We start from the raw sequence: 22,045 nt of genomic DNA on the forward strand, positions 1-22,045 counted from the left end.
TCTACATGTATGTTGTGGACGCACATCGCGATATCCCTGTTCTATTAGTCCTTGGGCAAGCCGTAAATATGACCCAGGCTGAAACCAGGCTTTGGCCAATGAGGTCAGTCCTTATTTGAATTATCATGAAGCATGTGAATCATGACACTGAGGGATGCATGGCTTGAGCACTCTTAAGTCACGGAACGAATGTCATTGCTAACATTGTAGCAAAAATGACTTGAAAAATGACATATTTGAGCATCAGACAGTTCCCTGATAATCTGTATTGCCTTGATGCCCATTCTAATATGAGTGAGTGAGTTCTAGGAATTTAACGTCGTACTCAACAATTTTTCAGCCATATGACGACGAAGGAACCATTCCAATATGAAGAAGGGAGCTAATCTTTGCAGAATGATTAAGGTTCTAGCCTTTCAATCACCAGGTAACATGAAACTTTTTATTCTGGGACAGGCAAGTTTCAAAATCTCTGTTTCAATTGCTCTCGAGACCTTGGTATCAATGCTCTCGTGGGAATCTTAGATGACGTTTACCTAAGAATGGATGCCTACCACCAATATATGACATATTCACACTTGGAGAAGTTCGCCATTAACATGCAAAGGAAGATGGTTTACTCCGGTCGTAAAACTAGTCGCCAACATATAAGTGAAAACTTTGTAGCATTTATGGAAGCCGATAGAAAACATTAAACTTCATCGCTAGCTTCGCTGCCTCGCTATTGCTTGACAGCGAATGGTGTTCTATCGGGTCCAAAACCAATCATCATTTACGGCCAGAAGCTGAGTATCGACAAGGATTTTGAGAAACCCTGGGCAGTTCGCAGGTTAACGGGATGAATATCATCACCTACGATAGCTGACTGGGATAAACACCAGTTAAAAAGAAATCATAGACTGGCATAAGTACCCTATATACTCTTTGTAAAGATGAAATAAAGATCAAGTAAAACACTTCAACGTCTTTCTTTGTTTCAAAAATATGTTTCAGAACATGCAGGATCATGAATCTGTTATATCTCGTTGACTTGAAACATTGCTCGTTTTGGTAAACACATCCCGTTAGTGTTTCCCCAGCACCTTCGTCCCGGTAATAGTGAAGGTGGACTGGAGGACATTAGAGTTACCCTTCTTGTGTTGATTGGGCTGCTGTCCGCCAACATACACATCAATCCGGCCTGTAGGAAACGGACGCATCGTTCAAAACGTAACGTTCAAATATATAGCTGTATAACAAAATATTGTACATGTAATTATATTGTGCAAGAAAAATAGGAGGAAAACATATATTTAATTTTGATAACTAGTGAAGGTGCAGTGAACAACTTACTACAAAAACTACAAAAATGCGAACCAAGTATGCCGATTAATTCATCAAGTACTGCTCTACACTCACAGTATCAATATCAATTCATATTCACATTCAGTGACTATAGGCTACCGCAAGGGCATGTAACTTTTGTTTCCACAATAAACTAATCAAAAATAAAATAATAAACCATGAAATAAAGTAATCAGGTTCAATGTGTCGATGTTGCTAATTTCTGTTCACGTTTCATTTCACCGCAGAAAATCGTCTTATAGAGAAGTTTTAGAGGTTTGAGAATAGGACTTAAACTGTGACATGATATCAAGATTTACATTTATCTATATACATGCACCTCCTATGGCTAACAGGGGTGGAAACTGTGCGAGAGTCTTGAACGTCTGATGGACTAATAGTACTGTACAGGACTAAAAGCAATAGAAGAAAAACCTGGCTCTATGACGAATCCCCGGTCATCGTGCCACACAGCTAGATGGTCCTGATAGAGGTCAAAGTTCACAATGCGGGAGCTGTGTGGCTGGAGGCCCTCTACTCGGTCAAACCCGGACAGCTGTAGGTGTGGCATGGCCTGTGATGGATTCCTCCTGGAGATGTACACTTGCACAACCTGGGTCAGGGGAGACAATCCTGTAGCGCATGACTCGCTCAGAGATTTGATTGAACAAATACGTTATCCGATGAATTCACGAATATCTTCCCGTAGTCCACATTGACTGGGACGGTCAACGATTTGTTTCGCTCTCGCTTTCAGGCCCTGGACCAATGGGGTCGAGTGTTCAAACCCAGCTTTGGTTGTTTCTACTGTGCCTTTAAGTCAGGTTGTTTTTTGTGTTTTCTAGACACTTCGGCTTCCTCCAATAATAATCCTTTGAAAAATTCTTGAATACGGCGTTAAGCAACAGTCAGGGATATAAGTGATAATATTATGTCTTAGAGAACAAAGTGTTCATGAAGATCGGTGGTTTACTCTGGGCACTCCGGCTTCCTTCATCTATAAATCTGACACCGTCATATGAGTGAAATATTCTTAGACACCAACGTGGGTAGTTCAGCTATCATGTCGCGAGTTCATGTCGCGAGTTCGTGTCTCACTCGAGCCAGTAATTTCGCTTTTCTTAGATTATTAGCATAAGAAATCATGTCTATTGTATGTATTTCCGGACGACAGTTGTAATTCGCCATTCTCACTTACCTCGTCACAGACTCTGTTTCCGGTGTTCGTCACCTTGACAGTTACTGTCTGCTTATCACCAGCGTGTAGCGTGGAATGCTGAACACGGAGATCGCTGTAGCGGAATGTTGAGTAAGACAAGCCGTAACCGAATGAATACAGAGGTTCCCCTGTAAAATAACGGTATGTCTTCCCCGTCATGCTGTAGTCAGTCATGGAACCAAGCTGTGGAAGAACAACAACACGCGGGATGTTTCTCAAACATGTAACGAAATTTAAATGTTGGTCAGTTGACAAATTATCATATGGTGGCTAACAGAGACAATTTTTGACCACAACGTTGGCGACCTCCTCGAAGGGTGCGGTCTTAACAAAAGAGGTTTTCCGCGACCTCCGTGGAATCATTAAGGTCGTGCATAGCTACACAGTTTGTGGCGTTTTCTTCACTTAGCCAATACGAGTTTTACCTGCGAGACACCATGACAAAATTCTACTGAATATGATGACCGTGACGTAACATTTTTCGCTGAATCAAACTTCATCAAGAATAACCCAATTCCATTTCTCCTATTAGAAAGTCGTATGCAGACATGAAGTTGATGTTCCATGCGTGGATATCTTTGGTATATCAGTATATATGTATGAATATATATGGATATATTTGGTATATTAATTATTTCTCATATGTTAGAAAGTGGGTCAACGTAATTGTGTGACGTTGACTGCAAACATTCTACTTAAAACGAGAATGAACAAGCCCAAGCCCAGCATTACAGTGGCCTCCAGTCCGCGGTGATTAAGATTGGTTACGATTGTCTTTGGATGTGAAGGCGGGGAAGGGTAGGGGGGGTCTCCGTAGCTCAGTCGATTAGTGCGCTTGCGCAGCGTAGTGACCTAGAAGCCTCTCACCAATGCGGTCGCTGTGAGTTCAAGTCCAACCCATACTGGCTTTCTCTCCATACGTGGGAAGGTCTGTCAGCAACCTGCGGATGGTCGTGGGTTTCCCCCGGGCTCTGCCCGGTTTCCACCCACCATAATACTGGCCATCGTCGTATAAGTGAAATATTCTTGAGTACGGCGTAAAACATCAAATAAACAAATCAAAGAAATAAATCTTTGGATGTCGAATAGTCGAAGCCATATTTGTGGATTCGAGGAGAATACAACTGAATCATGAACGGTGAACATATGACTATAAACACCTTGACTGTACCTGATTCAAACTCTTGTACCATGTGTATGGTAATCTCCCGGCTGGTCCCACATTCGATTCGAAAATCAGCACTTTCCGCAGGGCTTCCCCAGTGCCCTCAGCGGAAAATGAGCACTGAATGATAGCTTTGACGCTAGGATTAGATTCGGCCCAGGAGATGTCGATAGGTCCGCCCGTGAACAGCAATAAGATGACCGGTGCCCCGTTACCTGGAAAAGGAAACCAGGCAGTATACGAAAAACGTGCAAGTAACACAATTTGAGAACCAATCCAAATCAGTTTTTAATCATATTTTTATACGTTATTCTGAGTTTATCATCCATCTTGTGGGCACCTCTGTAACATTCCAGCTTTTATTTATTTAGTTATTTATTGGATTGGGTTTTTACGCCGTACTCAAGAATAATTCACTCATACGACGGTGGTCAGCATTATGGTGGGAGGAAACCGGGTTCAAGCTTTCATGATATAGGCCTACATGTACATACTGTGTGTAACGACGTCTTGAAGAATCCTTAACTGATTTCCAGGAAGATTAAGATCCCGACGGTCTTTGGATTCTGTTTCTATGTCAACTCCTGCAACAAATCAACGATAAGAAGAATGAATGAATGCTTGGGGTTTGACGTCGTCCTTAACAATTTTTCAGTTATATGACGACGAGTCATAAGGAGTGTGTACAGATACTGTGTCTTCTTGTGGCAGGGCGAGTCCATGCCGCCAAATTGCAGCTGCCAAAGTATCATGCCAAAGACACCAGACATGACACCCCACCCAGTCACATTATATTGACACCGGGCCAACCAGCCCTGTTTCCTTCATTTAATCTCTCAGACATCAAATCTCTCAGACATGAACAAGTATCATTTCAAAGTCTTTAGTATAACCCGAAACGGGTTTGAACCTGGGTCTCCCGACTTCGAGGCGGACGCTCTAACCATTAGGCCACCGAAACGGTCGCGCTAAGGTAAACATCTAACATTTTTCACCGTTTCTCATGAGCTATTTGGGAGTCTGTATTACCTGTTCCCAGGCAGACGACGACAATTTCGGAGTTCTTCATTGAGTCCAGGACCTCGCCCTGGTTATACTGTGTACAGCGGTTATCTGAACAGCCCTGCCCCAAACTGCCAATATCTGCCAGTGTCTTCAGACTGGTGAAGGGTGTACTGGTGAACCTGGCGTCAACGTCAGGCGTGTAGTCTCCAAACTGTTGGTTACGGTTATTCGCCATTGGTCCAACAATCTGAAACATATAAAGAGAGATATAAACAGACACCGAAAGATATATTAATCAGATACCGCACAGAGCGATACAAACAAATATAAAAAGACACAAAAAGATAAAGAGAGATATTAATAGAAACAGATAGATGCAAACAAATATAAACAGATAGAGAGATACAGATACAAAGAGACACGAGCACAAGTAGAGAGATACAGAAATAAAGATACCTAAAGAAACAAACAGATACATTTTATGGGATGAGACACTGGAACTGAAGACATCCAAAGCAAGATTGTGCAGTCTACTCTCTCTCTCCTATCATACACAGTAGAGTGCCGTTTGTCTCTGTCAAAGAAGTTGCGGAACTGTCACTTTGGATCTCTGACAAAAGAATTCCATGATCTCTTCTTGACTTCACCGTTTACTATGCGCACTCGACCATGATAGAATGAGTGCTTGGGGGTTTAACGCGACCATGATAGGGATCCAACATGGTCGAGAATGCAAGTCAAATGTGAGAAGACAAATGATATTGGCTGTGTTTAACAAGAAGTTAGAAACTGTGAGTACAAATGTCCTCTTGGAAGTTTGCCTTTCATTTTTTTCTCTACTTTTTTCTTTTCCATTTTGTTTTCCTGTCCAACTAGCTACACTTGCAAGTTTCGGGCATACTTTATTGGTCGTTGCAATTTATGTGTTCATTATCAATATTCTGACTAATTATAATGCTCAAAATAGAGCTCTGAGGCAACACCAACAAATAGAAATGCCTAACCACTCTTTGATTTCAAGTTGTTTTGCCACATTATTTACCAATTTATCAGCTCGTCAACCCATCAACAGGCATCCAAAGGGTATGTAAATCTTTCGCAATGTCAAAGCAAAAAAACGTCCAAGAGCTTTAATACAGGTTCTATATTTGCGCTAGGCTCTCTGCTATAAACTATAAACTATAAACAAGAGTTACAAACCAATAAGTTCATATGATGAAAGAAAGCGTTTATGGCAATGTTTTTTTTTTCTGAAAAATACTCACCGCAATTTTTCTGTAATGTTTCTTCGGGAGTGGCAGGAAACCATTAACGTTCTTGAGGAGAACAATAGACTCGATGGCTGCTTTGACAGCCAAGCTCCTGTGAGGTTGACTCTGTACAACGGACAGATCCAGTTTACTGTACGGGTTCATGGATTTGGGGTCAAAGTCTCCCAGTCTCATCCGAGTCATGAAAAGGGGTTTTACTCTCTCACGGAGAGTTGCCTCGGATATCTTACCCTGCTTGAACGCTTCATCTAGTAAATAGAAAATGGAATACAGTTATTCTATATATGTAGCTGGACAGATGTTTATAGAATTCTTTTTTTGTTTATATTCTGCATTTTTGTCTATGGAAATACTTAAAACGCTTCATTTATATGATGTCGGGGAAAAATCAAGGGAAAATTACAAAAGTGTGAAAGTGTGCTAAATATTTGAGATGGAGTGTTCACTTATCTGACTATAACAACATTACTCGTGTTAAATTACGGCAGTATATAGTCTCTAACGTCTAACATATATTACGTAGTCGAAAATGAACGCATGGAAACCGGCCTACAGATTGCGGTATACACGGGTTGTGGGGCATTAGGGTAAGGTCCGAACAACTCCAGATTGCACCCCGCATTTACACAGGCGGCAGCAGTGTCCACGTTGTTGTTGATGTATTTATGCCAGCCGATGATATTCTCCAGGGCCTCCTGGTCACTGATGACATAGCCTTGAAACCCCCATTTCTTTCTCAGTATGTCAGTGAGCAGCTTCTTGTTAGCACAGGCCGGTACACCGTTTATTCTTGAAAGAAGAATGAATCATTTTGACATTATGCCACTTCATCTAAATCCCACGTCTGTTAAATTGTAATCACTGTATTTTTTAAACCTAATTCTGCTTAAGTTTGGTGCTTCCGGGCGTGCAGTTTGCTACCTTTTAAGTATTTACAGGAACTTATAATAAAACTCTAACAAGGCTAAATTGACATGAGACCGTATTAAAAATTTCATCGATTATTGATGCTCTGGTTTTGATCTCTGTATCTATGTCTTTTATTAGATATTATACCAGCTTTATCGTGGCAAAAATGAAAAAGAAGACAACTGATCATGACTGAACTTATGGCCAAGACTAGACGTTTTCAGATTTTACAAACACTTTTAGACAAAAGTAATTCACCAATCTTTAAATGCAGTCAGGTCTACACCAAAAAGACAGGACTTGGATTGATTGAATATAATATGCATTGCTTTCCCCCTAAATGATTCCTTGGTGCTTAAAATCGTGCAGAATGAGTCAAATACTGTACGTTTCACAAACACTTGAAAAATGTGAGTCTAGATAAATTCTTGCGATAGAAACGTTTTTCTCACCGGTTGTAACTGCACATAATGCTGTAAGTCCCAGCTTGGACGCACATCCGAAACTGAGGCAGGAAGGTTACGTGCAGATCCCTTTCACTAACCTGTTAAGCCCGGCATAACTGTTAGGTCACCGTTATGAGTACCCAAAATGTTTGCGAATCGCACTTTTTTAAATCTTGGTATGTCGATTTCAACTGATATCACACATAATTTAGGTTATTGCCAGAAAATGGATGTGTGTGTTTCATTTTACGATATTTAATTGTGTTATTGAAATATTTTATAAAATACAAACCAACCATAAATAAAGACAATCTCAATCACTATTTAATACTATTCCCTTCTTAACTTGCCCAAACACCCGCTACTCGACAGAATTGGCATATACAGCATCTTTGACGATGAAACGGACAATTAACTTTGGGTGTCAACACTTACAGGTAAGATTTATTTTTCAGTGAGCTTTAAGAAATGCAAGGAAATTTCCATTGGTGCAAGTGAACCAATAAGTGACACGCTATTTTCTCAGTTATTCTTAGATGTCATAAAATGTAATGTACAAAGACGTAAAAAGACACAAACCTTTGCATCAAACCCAAATCTTGACACAGGGTTGTCTTCGGGACCAGCATGCACCGCGAAATGTTTACATCCGGCGTTAGTTCGGATATAGCGTGAATGGTTGCCTTGGAGACCCCAAATGTAGTTCTGAGCATAAACTCCACTGAGATAAGGATCCTCACCATACGTCTCCTGTGCATTGGTATGATACAAAAACAAGTCACAGTATTTTGCATTATCAAAGTATTACATCAACTAGATAAATGTAGACATTATCTTTTTCTATATTTACGAAACCAGACTACACAACAATGTTGGATTAACAATGGATAATGATATGATATCAAATGAAAAAGCAATTTGTTGTAAGTGAAAAGAAATTGTGCATATGATTATAACGGCTATACTTTGCATTTAATGTATTTATTTGGCATTATGGTGAGGAAAGAACGGGGGAAACCTATGTTCATTCGCAGGGTTGCACGTCAATGACACTGTTCACAGTATAAAACGAAGTCAGACGAGAATAGTCATTGTTTCAGGAGGTTCACTCGTCAAGTTTGAAAACTGGTAAGATATTTAGAGTAGGTTGATGAAACAAGTAATACATACCTGGTTCCTTCCCCAGAGAGGATGCTTCATAATGTTAATGACCGGACTGAAGCAGCTGATACCTTTGTACATACCGTACTGATTGCGCTTCACGTAGTCATTATATTTAGCGTGTACCTCCACAGAAATGGCCTCGGCCACTTCACGGATCAGCCTAGGACTTAAGAGAGTAATAAAAAAGACCATTTCTTAAAATTAATAACTGCAACACAGACTGATATTACCTACAATACAGCTGCCTTTCACATCGAGGAAGAAATATGTAAATCCATAAAAAAAATGTGAAAAGCCAAAATGGAATTTTAGCAGGGTTTTGTTTTGAGGGTAATGAATTAGTTTTGCAGGAAACCAATCATCATCTGAAATAAAAGTGTTACTTCGTTGTTTATGTACTATGTTATATCACAGGTACCGGCCCCGATAGCACGATTGGTAGAGCGTCCACTTCGGGAACGGTAGATCCAAGGGGATAGTGCAGCGACCGGTTGACCCATTATCAGTATAATGGGCGGGGCGGCTTACTTGCCTTCGGTAAGTCATCTCAGTGCAGCAGCACTAGATAAAAGAGGGGTGGAAATCCGTCTTGCAACAAGGAGGCACATTACACGTGCATGCACCCTAAGGACTCCTTCGTTGTTATATGACTGAAAAATTGTTAAGTACGACGTTAAACCCCAAGCACTCACTCACTCACTATGTCACATGTACTGTATTGATCTTTATATTTGATTAATGTCTTACAACGTATTTACTTCTGTGTTGGCGGTCTCTTGTATACCTGAAGGAAACCAGGAACCAACCATAGTTATACTTAGAAGAAATCAGACGACGGTCTGACTATAAGGTTTATACCTCGAGGAAACCTGGTGGTGGTCAAAGTTCTACCTGGAGGAAACCAGGTGGCGATACGGTGATATACCAGTAGGAAACCAGACAATGCAATGGGTGGTGGTAAGGGTTACACCTGGAGGAAGCCTGGTGGCGGACAGGTCTATGCCTGTAGGAAACCACGTGATGATCAGGGTCATACCTGGTGGAAACCAGGTGGCTCCCAGGCTTATAATAGAAGAAAACCAGATGAAGAACCGGACGGGTCACCATACTTCTCCAGATATCTAGCAAATATTGCGTATATTTCCGCAGGTGAGCTAGTGAACATTTAGCGACTTGTGACACTTTGCCTGGCAGAATACACTACTTTAAACATCTCGACCAAAGACAGCTGTGTTGATAAAATGTTCACCAGTTTAATTGAGACCTACTTCCAGGCTGCTGCTAGTCCTATGGCCTGCGGAAAGCCCGTGGCCTCTCCGGCAAAAGCGTCCCCTCTCAGGCACTCAGTGTCCCAGGAATAACGTGGGATTCCAAGTCTGGTAATGGCCGGAGAGGCGTCCGTTCCCCCGTGAAGCATCTGGTCAGCTATTTCCTGGGGTGTTAGCCTCTTGACTAGGTCCTCAACTCTCTCTTCCCATGACAGCTTCGTGTTCCTGAACGGTGCATCGTCCACCAAGAACGCCTTGGCGTGGACGATAAGAAGGCAACCGAAAAGTATGCCCAAACCATCCATAGGTCCTGTCACCCAGAACAACTGTTGCTCAGGCCTCCAACGAATGGGATTACATTCCAAAACACTTCTTATCAACACACCTTGGTCTGCTTCTATATCTAACCTACTTCACTCTGTTATCAAGCAGTATTATACAAGAAGGAGTTATGACATTGAACTGCTAAGCCTTCACTATGGCACAGAATCATAATAGATAATATGGAATTCCATATACAAAGGACATGGGTAGCGTTGGAACAGAAAGAGCTTAAAACAACTGATATATTTTGCCTATCGACTCATAACATATCAGTTGTTTTCTTCGGTTTAAATTAGGTAGAACATGCAGTATTACCGTGTGAGCACAAGTAACCTGTTAGCAAAATCTGAATATGTATTTGAAGAATATTTCCCCATGCCCTAAAAGTAAGAAAAAAATGAACTGTGACCACCTACTTAAACCTGGCTCCACAAATCGTTTAAAGAAGCACTGACCCATACGTACATGTATTTCACGAGGCTTCTATGACCTTAAAATGAATTACCGTTACTTCAAAAATTTGACACCTGGAACCAAAAATGCTTAGAAAAATTATTATACCCTCTAAAAATACGTCGTAGACATGCACTTTACTTTACAGTTAACATGACTATCCGTGGTACGTGATGTTCGTGGTTCGAATCCATCTCTTGGTCATATCACATACCTGCATCATATTTTATACCTTTGTTATTTTTGCCCCTTAATACATTAGACCCAGCAAAGTAAACACTTTGAGAAAAAGAATTATATTACTTTCCAAAGGAATTTTGTAATGAAAATGTGTATACAAGTTCCCGTTAATCCAACCCAAGAGTTCATATATATACATATCAATGAAATGGCAATCAACACGTACGCATGCATATATAAACACAGAGTTAATTAAATGACAGTAGTATAGGCTGTACTTAGAACAAACCCTCAAAACCGATATAGAAAATATTTCAGCTAATAAAGCGGAAAACATGAGTTTGATAAAGCTAATAAAGTGGAAATATTGGTTTTGATAAAGTATAAAAAAAAACGTTGGTTTGATATTCGTAATGGTATGTTGTACAGTAGTTACAAGGTCACGGCTGTTTGTTCACTCCCACGTTCTACCTAAATTTACCGTGTATGTAACGTCGTTTCCCTTGAAAACCGAGTCCTGCCGATGCTGACGTCACACAAGACAGACGGACAATGTCAGCGACTGTGACGTCACACCGATTGTCCGGCTTTGTGTTGGTTACGCTGTTGTAGGCGGCATACTACAGACAACACTTGGTTGATGTGTGACGGATATATATTGTGGCAAAGCGATCTTACGACTTATCCTAGTCACAAAGATGGTACAATGTTAAGGAGTGACTATAACAGTGACTATGTACACTCAATTAGTCTCTATCAGCACCATTTGGATGGTGTTGGTGCTCAGCACTCGGGAGCCGTCGTCTCTCACAAACTTCACTGAGGTGATGGACGAGGAAGGAAACCTTCCCGACTGTAGGTAAGTGGGATGTAATGGTAGAGACACAACACAGTCGACATGAACTTTACTCGTGGATGAGCCACTTATTACAGCGGCCATACCGAAGATTTCACCCGTGACTTTATATAGGAATTGAACTCTGATCAGCAAGGCCGAAGTCATCAGGTATGTCAGAAGGGTCGTGGTTTACTCCAGACATGCGCTCTGGTTCTCCTCGTCTATCAACCAGACCATCGTCGTATATGGGTAATTTGGTAACTCTCGTGAACAACATTAAATATCCATCAACCTAATAATATATAAACACAGAAAGATAAGGATTTAAGGAATAGTTAATTTCTCGTTTCTTGAATATTTTTTAAGCGTATTTCATAAATTATCCAAATAGTTTTAAGACATTCATTTATAGGCGTTATAGGTTAGGCGTTTCTTACTGACAATTTTCTAACTCACAGGAACAAATTCCCTCTCCGAATCATCGACATGGATGCAATATCCAGCACAATGGCTACAGGAATGTGTCCAAATATCCCTTGGGGCTTGGGGATGGGCACGGCAAAGCAGGGGCTTCGTTATCCAAGAAAACCTCGAGGCGAAGAACAGACTCCTGTTAAGGTAATGTATACAACGCTGTAAAAATATCATCTTGTCCCTATAATGAATTTTATATTTATTTTTTAGTATAATTTTATTTCCATCTGCGTATGAATACCAATGTACGTAATAGTAGTAAAGTACTGTTTTTTCTGTTTTAAGCCTTCACCGATGACTGGGTACCACAGACTTCCTCCAGCTCCCGCCATCTTGTATAACACAAAGGAGATGTATTCTATGAGGAAGTATGGAGATACGATGGCTGTCAACACGACCCTCTATGTGGCACACAACCACACATGGGGTGATCAGATAGAAACCGATTGTGGACGCCCACAATTTGACGGCCTGGATACTGAATGTGTGATGCTGATTGTCACACACCTAGCACACCTAATAATCTCCAGGAAGAATTTCTGGAAAGCAGGTATGCAACAGTAGAATTAAAATGAAATTTGTATGTCACGTTTATTTAATGAAAAAAAAAGATTTTAATATCTGAGCGTTAGAGAGTGGTGCCATTCGTCTCTGCTTTTAACAATGTGTTGGGAAAACAAAGAGGTTTTCAGTTATCTTTGTCAAAAAAAAAACGTTCCCCACGTTTTTTTTTCTATTTGATAAGCCCTATTGACATGATATATTTCGTAATTTTGGTATTTCATTTTCCTTTACAGGATTGAACACTTGTTTACAAAAACTTAAACCAAACACTGGTGATAAGGATTGCAAGGTTCAGATAGCAAGTGAAGCCGATATGTGCACACCAAAAAAGCGCAAAAGGAGGAGAAAGATGAAACCCAGAAAAAGGAATGCACCTGACGCGGCTCCAGTAGCCGATTCCAGCTGTCAGAGTGAGGACAGAAACATTGAGAATGGGAAAGACAAAGTTATACATAATGTGGACGAATTTAAATGTGGAAAGATGTACAAAGAAGCCGGGGACAATGGAGACTACAGTGAAGACGAGTGGACTTTAGTGTGCAGAAAAGCAAACAAACTTAAGAAAAAGAAATCGAAAGAAGCAAAGGCGGCTGAAAAATGTTGGCATGAAAGCCCAGCCGACGAAAAGAAAAACGCCGAAACACGCAAGGGACGACGAAAAAGACGACGAAGGTCTTACCAATCACGAAATAGAGAAAATACCCATGGAGAAGAAAGATACAGTTGAAGGTCACAGAAGCCTGGAACGTAATCTGGACATTGCTAACTTTGCAAGTGATGTTAATAACAAAGGAGTTGGGAAAAATCATACTACATACATCCTTTTTAAATAAATAGGTAAAATTAATGCTACCAAGGTAACTTTGTAAACAAAGTTGTTTACAAAGTTACCTTGTTTAGTCCGCAGCATTTCTGTACATGAAAAGGACGCAAAGAAGATGGGAGAGACTGCTCAGAAGACATCATCCACCCCATATCATTAAAGAATGACACGACGAGATTTTCTGGGGGAAAATGAATCAAAAATACATGTTCTTTTTCTGATTAGGTCATAATGAGACTGTAACAGTGAACTCTCGCATCTAAACTATTTAGCCGAACCTAAGCTTGTTTCCAGTTCGTGATGAACATAATTTATATATAACTGATCTAACTGGTGTTGTCTTTCTTCCACAAGTGTGTATTTACGCTATCCTACGACTTGCCAATGAACTTACTTATGACCGATTTGTCGGCTGTGGTTTAATTGATTTGCAATGTTAAATTACCAAAGCATACGTGACATGTATTAATTAACTAGGTATTCTGATAGCAAAATATGCGACTGAGACAATCCAGTACAATGAACGTTTTGTGAACTAGCATCCAAGTCATCTTCTGTTGTACTTGCGTGATGTTTTACCATCCCACGACGTTGACGGCTTGCAGCAGTCAGGTCTCAGTTCTGCAATTTTTTTGTGCTGCCTCAGTTTAATGCCATGTCGCAAACTCTTGATGTACCGCACCATATTTGTACATATGTGGCTTCTCGATGGCTAATTCGTGATTTACGTTCTCCTGTCAAATGAATTAAAATTTGTGGAAAGTATAATGTTTACGTAGATCTCACATAATTTTCTTCAGTTAGAAAAAAGGGAGACCACTCCTACTGACATAACGCATGTTTCAAACGATTAAGAGTGATGGATTGCCGCTTAACACCTTTGGCAAATCAGTGACTAATACGTCATATTGGTGGTCTCTAACAAACGATAGCCCGTGGAAACATGCACACGAGTGTCTCCGATAGCGTTTTATCATCATAGAACCACTGACAGGCTTTATATTCTGGAACAGCCAGATGCTGAAGTTAAATGAATGTTAATTGAAGTCCATATAGCAAATTCTTTCTTCTGCAGCCTGTCGGCCGAGGTCACATGTGCGAAAACATATCTTGCTGTTTCGGCTGTGACATGTAGTCAGTAACTCTTGAGTAGCGCGCGGACGCTGTCTTAAATTGCCCATATAACTCAACCATTTCCCTCCATAAACTTGCTTGGTTTTCCAGTTGCACATAACGGAACATTGTCGTCAGTATGTGGCTTGACCTACATGTTATCAAGGCATGGATACATATTCAACTGACCCTTGGGATCATGAAGCTTACACTGAAGTCAGATTTAGTCAGTGTAGATGTACATATCTTTGACAATCAAGACATCTGTAGAGTCATACGCTGCTGTCGTTATCATGGTGTATAGCGTTCTTGTTGTTCAGGCACCGGAAATACGAAGAGACATTAGACGGAAGTCAAAATTTCAAATTACTTTAAAATTGTTATTTCTGAGGTAACAAGGTCAAAATATTACTTGACAACGTAGAATTTAGGTAAGTTAATGTACAACAAATTTCAGCTAAAAAACCAAATTTAATGATTAAAAACTCCAAGGCCGCACCGTGATCTTGGGGCCTGTGCCTTCGTTGGCTTATTTCACCCAGGCGCTCTCTCCATAGCCGTCCTCAGGCTCGAATCTAACCCCTTCTTGGGTTGTGCTTTGGGTTGTGGGTTGTGGCAATATACCAAAGGGTCCTGCATATGGCGTATACATTTCTCGCCTTGTGGCATTTGTCAGATCTTGCGTTAATTGTGATGACTTTAATCTGCGTCACAAGTTGCTAGTTCAAAAACTAGTTTGTCAAAGATACTCCATCAAACGCCTCCATTCTAAGTTTCTCAAATTTTACAATGAGTATAACAACACTCTTGTTGGCAGGTATGGACAGAGCGTTCAGAATGTCTGGCCGTCTGCATTGTGATCAACCACATAGACGGCGCTGTTATCCCTATGTACATATCTATCACGTACATGGTATTTAACAACATAGATGGCGCTGGATGCCCAGTGTAACCGTCTATCTTGTATGTCATGTGTAAAAATCATAGATGACGCCTCTTGTAGTATGAGATCTTTACATATTAAACGGGAAGACGTAATCGTCCGTTACTTTTTAATCACAGTCTGATCGGATAGAGTCTGTAACGCTCGTCATTTTCGAACTGTATCTAATACCGCTTAACCTGGGGCTAGGGGCCGTAAGGTAGCCATGCTCATTCCATCAGCATGATGCCTTTATGAACAGTTACAATCAAAGCGCGACTGAGACACCTTGTTTAATTGTTATTTGACCTGGAACTCATTTCACGCACTACGAATTTGAACTTGTGATATGGAGTTCATGCCTGGAGTATCCACTGTCTGCCCGGCATCATTGAAACTGATGACCGCTTCTCTCTTGTGTGTTGCCGGCTTTATTTCTTATTTTGTATAATTTCTTACATACCTTTGTCTTTGGGAGCTAGTGTTAAACGTTGTTTCGGAAATGGATCTTGCGATTATCGACTTGGAACGCCTTTTACGGACTACGAATGTATATGAATGTCGGACATGGACGCGTATATTTCACTCAGGAATATTTTTAAGTAGCTGCTCAACGTGTATATATATGTGGGCACTCCGGTGCTTTCACGCACAAACCTTTCTGCCATCTTAAAGAGAAACATAAACAACTTTAAAAACACCAGTTAATTTCATATTACTTAATTTCAGTTGGTATCTACTTTATTGTGCCCGAATAATCTTTAGAATTCTTTGAACTACCTTTAGCTGTGAAAATATTGGTAAAGTTGTTAGCCCTTCTATAGATATTCTGAATAAACTTAGACTGGTGTTTATGATTTGTATACTTTGCAGATCAAGTGTAAATGCAAACACTTCTCATTCATCGAGTCTGGCAGCTAAATTAAGTACTGTGGTAGTATTTTGAATTCCTTGCCTAATATGTTTTCTTTTGTCGTTGAAACATACTCTCGGAATAGTTTCAGTGCGATGATATCTAGCTGACGGTCGTGGATTTTTACATCTGCATAATTCAACCGAGGAGGATAGATTTCGCTCTAGCAATATGCTGTTGGATAGAACTAACAGTTAGTTGAATATGCTGTTGAGATAATATGCTGTTGGATAGAACTAACAGTTAGTTGAATATGCTGTTGAGATAATATGCTGTTGGATAGAACTAACAGTTAGTTGAATATGCTGTTGAGATAATATGCTGTTGGATAGAACTAGCAGGTTAGTTGAATATGCTGTTGAGATAATATGCTGTTGGATAGAACTAAAAGTTAGTTGAATATGCAGTTGAGATAATATGCTGTTGGATAGAACTAGCAGTAGTGTGATGACAGATATGACAGATGATATGGATTCTGGTACTGACGCTATGTTTCTCTCCTTCCACTATAGACTGTTTAGTTCACACCTTCCATTGCTCCACAACACCGGCTATAGAACTGCTATAGAATAAATCACACCGTATAGATGCTTGAAGAGCCGCCACATTGTCGGAATAAAGCAGTACTTTGCACATCTACAGCAGAGGTCAGACTGGATGTAAACAAACGGAACTTAAGAGCAAATATCAGTCAAGTGATGCACACATGCTGAGTTTCTCCAGTAGATCATCTGGAAAGACAGGATCCCGGATGTTTGCGAAAGACTTGTTTACAGCCGCCCATCTGGTGGCAAGGCTGTCCACTGTGTTAAGTATTAGTAAACAAAAGAAATGAAATATTTAATATGTTGGGAAAGACGTATTTCCAGGTGAGTTAAACGAACACAACAAAAAAATAAATCCACGGCAGTGAATGTTTTTTGGTGATGTAAGACCACATTACATTTATCTCATCCAGGGGTTTTGTTGCAAGCAAAGGTCTTCATGCAAGGATAAAGGATTAAAATTGACGACGACCATAGAAAGTTGAATGTATCTCTGAAACCATTTTTGAATCACCGATTGGACTGAAGGACTGATTAAGTGGTTAATAACGTCGTGTTCAAGATTTTGTTTACAGAAATGGCCTGAATCGGTCAGGTTTATGGGCAGAGAACTGGAGGAAACCACCGCCTTTCGCAAGATATACATGATAGACATCCTGACTGAAAGCCGCGAGCTAAAACAGAAGAAGTGCTCAAAGTATGGAGCCATAGTGGTTAATTATATAGTGGTATAGTGGTAATTCACCTACGATATTATGAAATGGAAAAAAAGTATTCTAACGTCATTTTAAAAAATAATATAGACGTCTAATATACCGATGTGTAGGGCTTGTGGGTTTTCGTGTCATTGATGAAAAACCATTTTGGTGGCGAGTACAACTGGTTTTACTGGTAGCTAAATATGGTTAAAACAAAGAGACTATCAGATTAAAATCTTTGGGCGGCACCTTGATTGAAATTCGTTTCATAATTACTCACACGACCCCGTGTCAAAAAAAACAGTGTTTAGAATTCCAATTTCCCCAAATGAGCTGTACAGGCCAAAAGACGCTCAGCATTTTCTTCCGTTCTGTTAAGTTTTATTTGGGTAACCTGGCTTGTACCTGGTAAAAACGTTTCCTTTTTATTTCTTGGTGAACAGTTTTTCGAGTTTAGATTTTATACACTGAGTGTATTATCATACGAACAAAATAAGGATTTCAAACAAACCCCAAAGAAATGCAGGTTTTGTACACTTATTGCATATCTTTATACATTCTTTATAGTTTTCCAACCTACCGCACTAATTTCCCAAAATGTGAATAGCCAAGGTCATAGTCTAGACAAATAACCAAATAGCAGTTTGCACATATCAATGCTCAGCTCTTTCGGTGTTGTTAGACCCTTTTTTCTTGCTTCTGTTTTGTATAACGTTTTTGGACTAAATTCCATTAGTGCACCCCCACCTCAATGCCCAACCCCCAAAAACTTACATTTACTGTTTGTACTGTCCTTAAACGACGTGCAAAAACATAATTACTCCGATGCAGCAAAAATCGGCCAGACACAAAACCATTGATTAATACTCCAGGAAATGAATATGGCAACGCGTTTATCAAATCACTAACCGGTTAGTGAGTCTTCTCAGCTGTCAGAATATAACAGACGACTCAGACGATGTTATCATGTTTTACTTAGATCTCCAACCTGTATTATCTCTTAGTGCACCTATGTCTGTCTGGCTACTTCTCTTTCGCTTCACATCGGACATATGGTTGGTCAATTAATTTCTAGGTCAGTTGATTATATCGTATACTAGTATTAGTTCAGGCCCAAGATGAGATTACACTATTTCTAGGGCGGTATACAGCCACTTTGAGCTCAATATTCTGTATTGCAGCTTGCATCTGGTAAAACATACATACTCGCGCTGATAATATAAGTACAAGTCTTCCCTAAGTGCTTTAACGGCTTCAAACTCACGTTGCTGAAACTAAGCATTTTCTATGATTAAACTGAAACGCAACGAATAAAAATTAAGTACGTTCGTGAAAATTGAAGAGAAATTAAAAGTTACTCTAAAACGGCACATTTGATATGCTTTCCTTAATCGCGATTGCATAAAGTTACTTATCCCGAAACAAATCCGTTAATGCCGTTTGTAGTGCAGTACTTATGCAGAGCTAGCATTGTTAAACCGTCAGCAGACAACTATGTCTCACATGTTTTAAAACTTTGAATATCCAAAAAACTTATTATTTACTTGAATATTTTCCCATCAAAAATGCAGGACCCGAGCTAGAAGATGACATATTGCCTGGATTCGAACGCGGGACCTCATTGTTAACGGGCTAGTAAAGCCGTCAAGCAATGTCTCAAAAAGGAAACACAACAATGTTTTCATCTGCATGATATGACAAATACCAATAGTGTGGGGAAAAAATTAATCTCTTCGTTTCAACAGAAAGTCTGCTTTCTGAGTGACGCTAGAATGTGTTCTTATGTGTTATTTTAAGACAATATTCTGTCATGTTCAGTATGATATTCTGTTTGTGTAACAGAATCTTTATGTTGACTGAATAGAATATGTGTTATTTTTAACAGAAAAATCAGCTGCCATAGCAAAATACATTCTAGCATCACTCGGGCAATAAACTTTCTGTTAAAATTAACAGATTATTTTTTGGAGTGTAATATGTACTGTGATCTGGCCTTGCCCCGCCATGAGCTATCGTAGTGAGTCACAGGTCGATCTGTAGCTAATCGGCTAATTCTTTGCAAAAGGCGGAAACAGCTGACTTGTCATGCACCGTGTGTAAGTTTAAGCATCGTAAAAAGTCTCTATTGTAGACGGGTCGTTTATACGAGGTAGTTAAAACACTTTCCTCAGCTGTACAAGCCAAGATATGGCAACCTGCCGGCGTTTTTTTGTGCCGTGCCAATGAACGAGAGGCCTCCACAGTTCACCTTTAGCACTTATACCAGCATCTGGACAAACTTTGCTCCAGTTTATTTAAGATTCATAAGATATTCTGCTTTTATACGCTGTTTTAAGTAAACAACCCAACGAAGTCTCAATTAACAGACGCCAGAGTGGATCGACTTTCGGCTAGGCCGATTTACAATACCATGACCTTTATTTTCGGACAATCTAATTACTTACTTCATGAAATCCTGCATTTTATATTTAATTAAGAATTCTGTTATAGTTTATCTATTTTGTTATATCGTATGTCTTGAGATTCTTACGACTAGCTCGTATTAAATGCTTTCTCTTGTTATAAAGCTGCGATACAAGTCTCCACTGTTGAAACAGCTGTAAGTAAACCGTTGTGATGGCAACCACCTAGAAATTAAATAGATTACATGCTTCGGCGAGATACAGCCAGATGTAAGATCTGCGCAATACTATGTATGTATGTATGTATGTATGCCTGGGGTTTAACGTCGAACTTAATAATTTTTCAGATATGACGACGAGGAATCATTAGGTATGTGTACATATATACTGTGTCTTCTTGTGTTGAGCCGAGTGCACGTAGCCAAAGTGCTGCCACCACTGAAGTATCATGTCGAAAACACCAGACATAACACTCCACCTATTCACATAATACTAACACCGGGCCAACCAGTCGAATTCCCTTGCTCTCATCATTCAACGCCAAGCGAGAAAGAAAAAAATACAACTTTTAAAGTCTTTGGTATGACCCAACAAGGGTTTGATCCCGGGTATACCTGTTTCAAGGCGGACGCTCTAAGCATTCGGTCCCCAAAGAGGACTGTAGACTTACTAAAGAGACTCCATAAATGTACACCTTCGTAATGTGTTGTTGTTAGAAATGCTGTATCTTTACTACACTTGTGTACATATGTCCCATTTGGTAGGTCATAAATCGTGATGGCTTGCGTCACTCTGCAAGATGTATATCTACCAGCTTGTAAATCCAGCTCGGTTTGAAGACCCTGACTTTGTGTACAGAACGCTAAAAACGTTCTGTACATGCAATATATAACTGTAAGGAATTACGCAAACGTGAAAGGCTCATATACATGTATGAACCTAGTACGTAGTTGTAACCACAGGTGTTATATACGTTTTGTTAGACTTCAAAGCGTATTTCCAACTCTCACGCAACCAGTAACCTTAAATTCACATTCATAAGACAGTCTCAGCCACAGAATAAATCATTAATTTTCATTACTTTCTCCTCTAGCTTTTAGACGTTTCATTAGCTTGACAGAGATTTTCTAAACGACTTAGCGCGCACAAAACCTTTTTGAAAGCAGTGTATCCTGGCGTTTAGCATTTGGCAAAATAATAAGTGATCGTAAATAAACGGTACGTAATGACGTGTCCTAAATAACGAGTCAGTTCATCGGCCCCTCATCCGCTTGTGTTGACCTTGGCTCTCATGTAAGCCTACGTGATTGAAACAAAGTCGATAAAACAACAGTGATGGTAAAGCACAGGAGGTGCCTGTAAATCCAGACGTTATAAAAACTGAAGTTATAGAACCAGAATTTACTGTAATTTAGACCTGTATTTAGGGAGTTTTGTTTTCTAGGCGTTTCGTTTACTAAACTTGAGTCCTTTCTAAGCTAATGAGGCACACGTGTATCCAGTGCTCAGATTATGCGGATACTGAGTAAAACTACGTAAAACTAATTTCATTCCAGTAAACAGTCATACAACTTCTTAGCACGGAATTATTTCAGACAAGTGTGGAAGTCAAAATTCAAACCAAGACTAGGTCGACAAGGCTACATTCAGTCAAGATTTCAACGATTCTCAGTCGAGAATCAGTCGAGTCCTCTCTGAAATCTTGCTCTTCGTTTATTATTCGACCAAATCTCGTCTATAATACATCTTGAGCAAATCTCGTCTATAGTGAATCTTGACCAAATCTCGTCCGTAGTACATCTTGACCAAATCTCTTCTGTATTAGACCTACATTTTAACCAAATCTCGTCTCTAGTTGCTCTTGACCAAATCTCGTCTATAATACATCTTTACCAAATCTCGTCTCTAGTAGCTCTTGACCAAATCTCGTCTATAATACATCTTTACCAAATCTCGTCTCTAGTAGCTCTTGACCAAATCTCGTCTATAATACATCTTTACCAAATCTCGTCTCTAGTAGCTCTTG

At 39.9% G+C, this 22,045-nt stretch overlaps 1 protein-coding gene across 1 annotated transcript; it reads right to left on the reverse strand.

Moving 5' to 3' along the window:
• Nucleotides 1-1,027: 1,027 nt before the first annotated feature.
• On the reverse strand, nt 1,028-11,208 carry LOC135482379 (uncharacterized). Its single transcript, XM_064762332.1, has 12 exons — nt 9,771-11,208; nt 8,509-8,668; nt 7,918-8,088; nt 7,345-7,436; nt 6,537-6,772; nt 5,978-6,231; nt 4,737-4,959; nt 4,202-4,291; nt 3,714-3,922; nt 2,522-2,725; nt 1,759-1,936; nt 1,028-1,180 (listed from the first exon to the last, which is right to left on the reverse strand). Exons 1-12 carry the CDS (start codon nt 10,073-10,075, stop codon nt 1,065-1,067), a joined length of 2,238 nt encoding a protein of 745 aa, XP_064618402.1. The 5' UTR covers nt 10,076-11,208; the 3' UTR covers nt 1,028-1,064.
• Nucleotides 11,209-22,045: the final 10,837 nt, after the last annotated feature.

Source organism: Liolophura sinensis, chromosome 1 (assembly GCF_032854445.1).
Source record: "Liolophura sinensis isolate JHLJ2023 chromosome 1, CUHK_Ljap_v2, whole genome shotgun sequence".
NCBI classification, from domain to species: Eukaryota; Metazoa; Mollusca; class Polyplacophora; order Chitonida; family Chitonidae; genus Liolophura; species Liolophura sinensis.

Excerpts from the sequence above, each read along its gene's own strand:
- LOC135482379 (XM_064762332.1), bottom strand. The coding sequence starts at position 10,075 with ATGGATGGTTTGGGCATACTTTTCGGTTGCCTTCTTATCGTCCACGCC. Across the intron at positions 7,437-7,917 it reads GATTTGGGTTTGATGCAAAG|GTTAGTGAAAGGGATCTGCA; the intron begins GTTTGTGTCTTT and ends CGGGCTTAACAG. Across the intron at positions 3,923-4,201 it reads TCAAGACGTCGTTACACACA|GTAACGGGGCACCGGTCATC; the intron begins GTATGTACATGT and ends TTCCTTTTCCAG.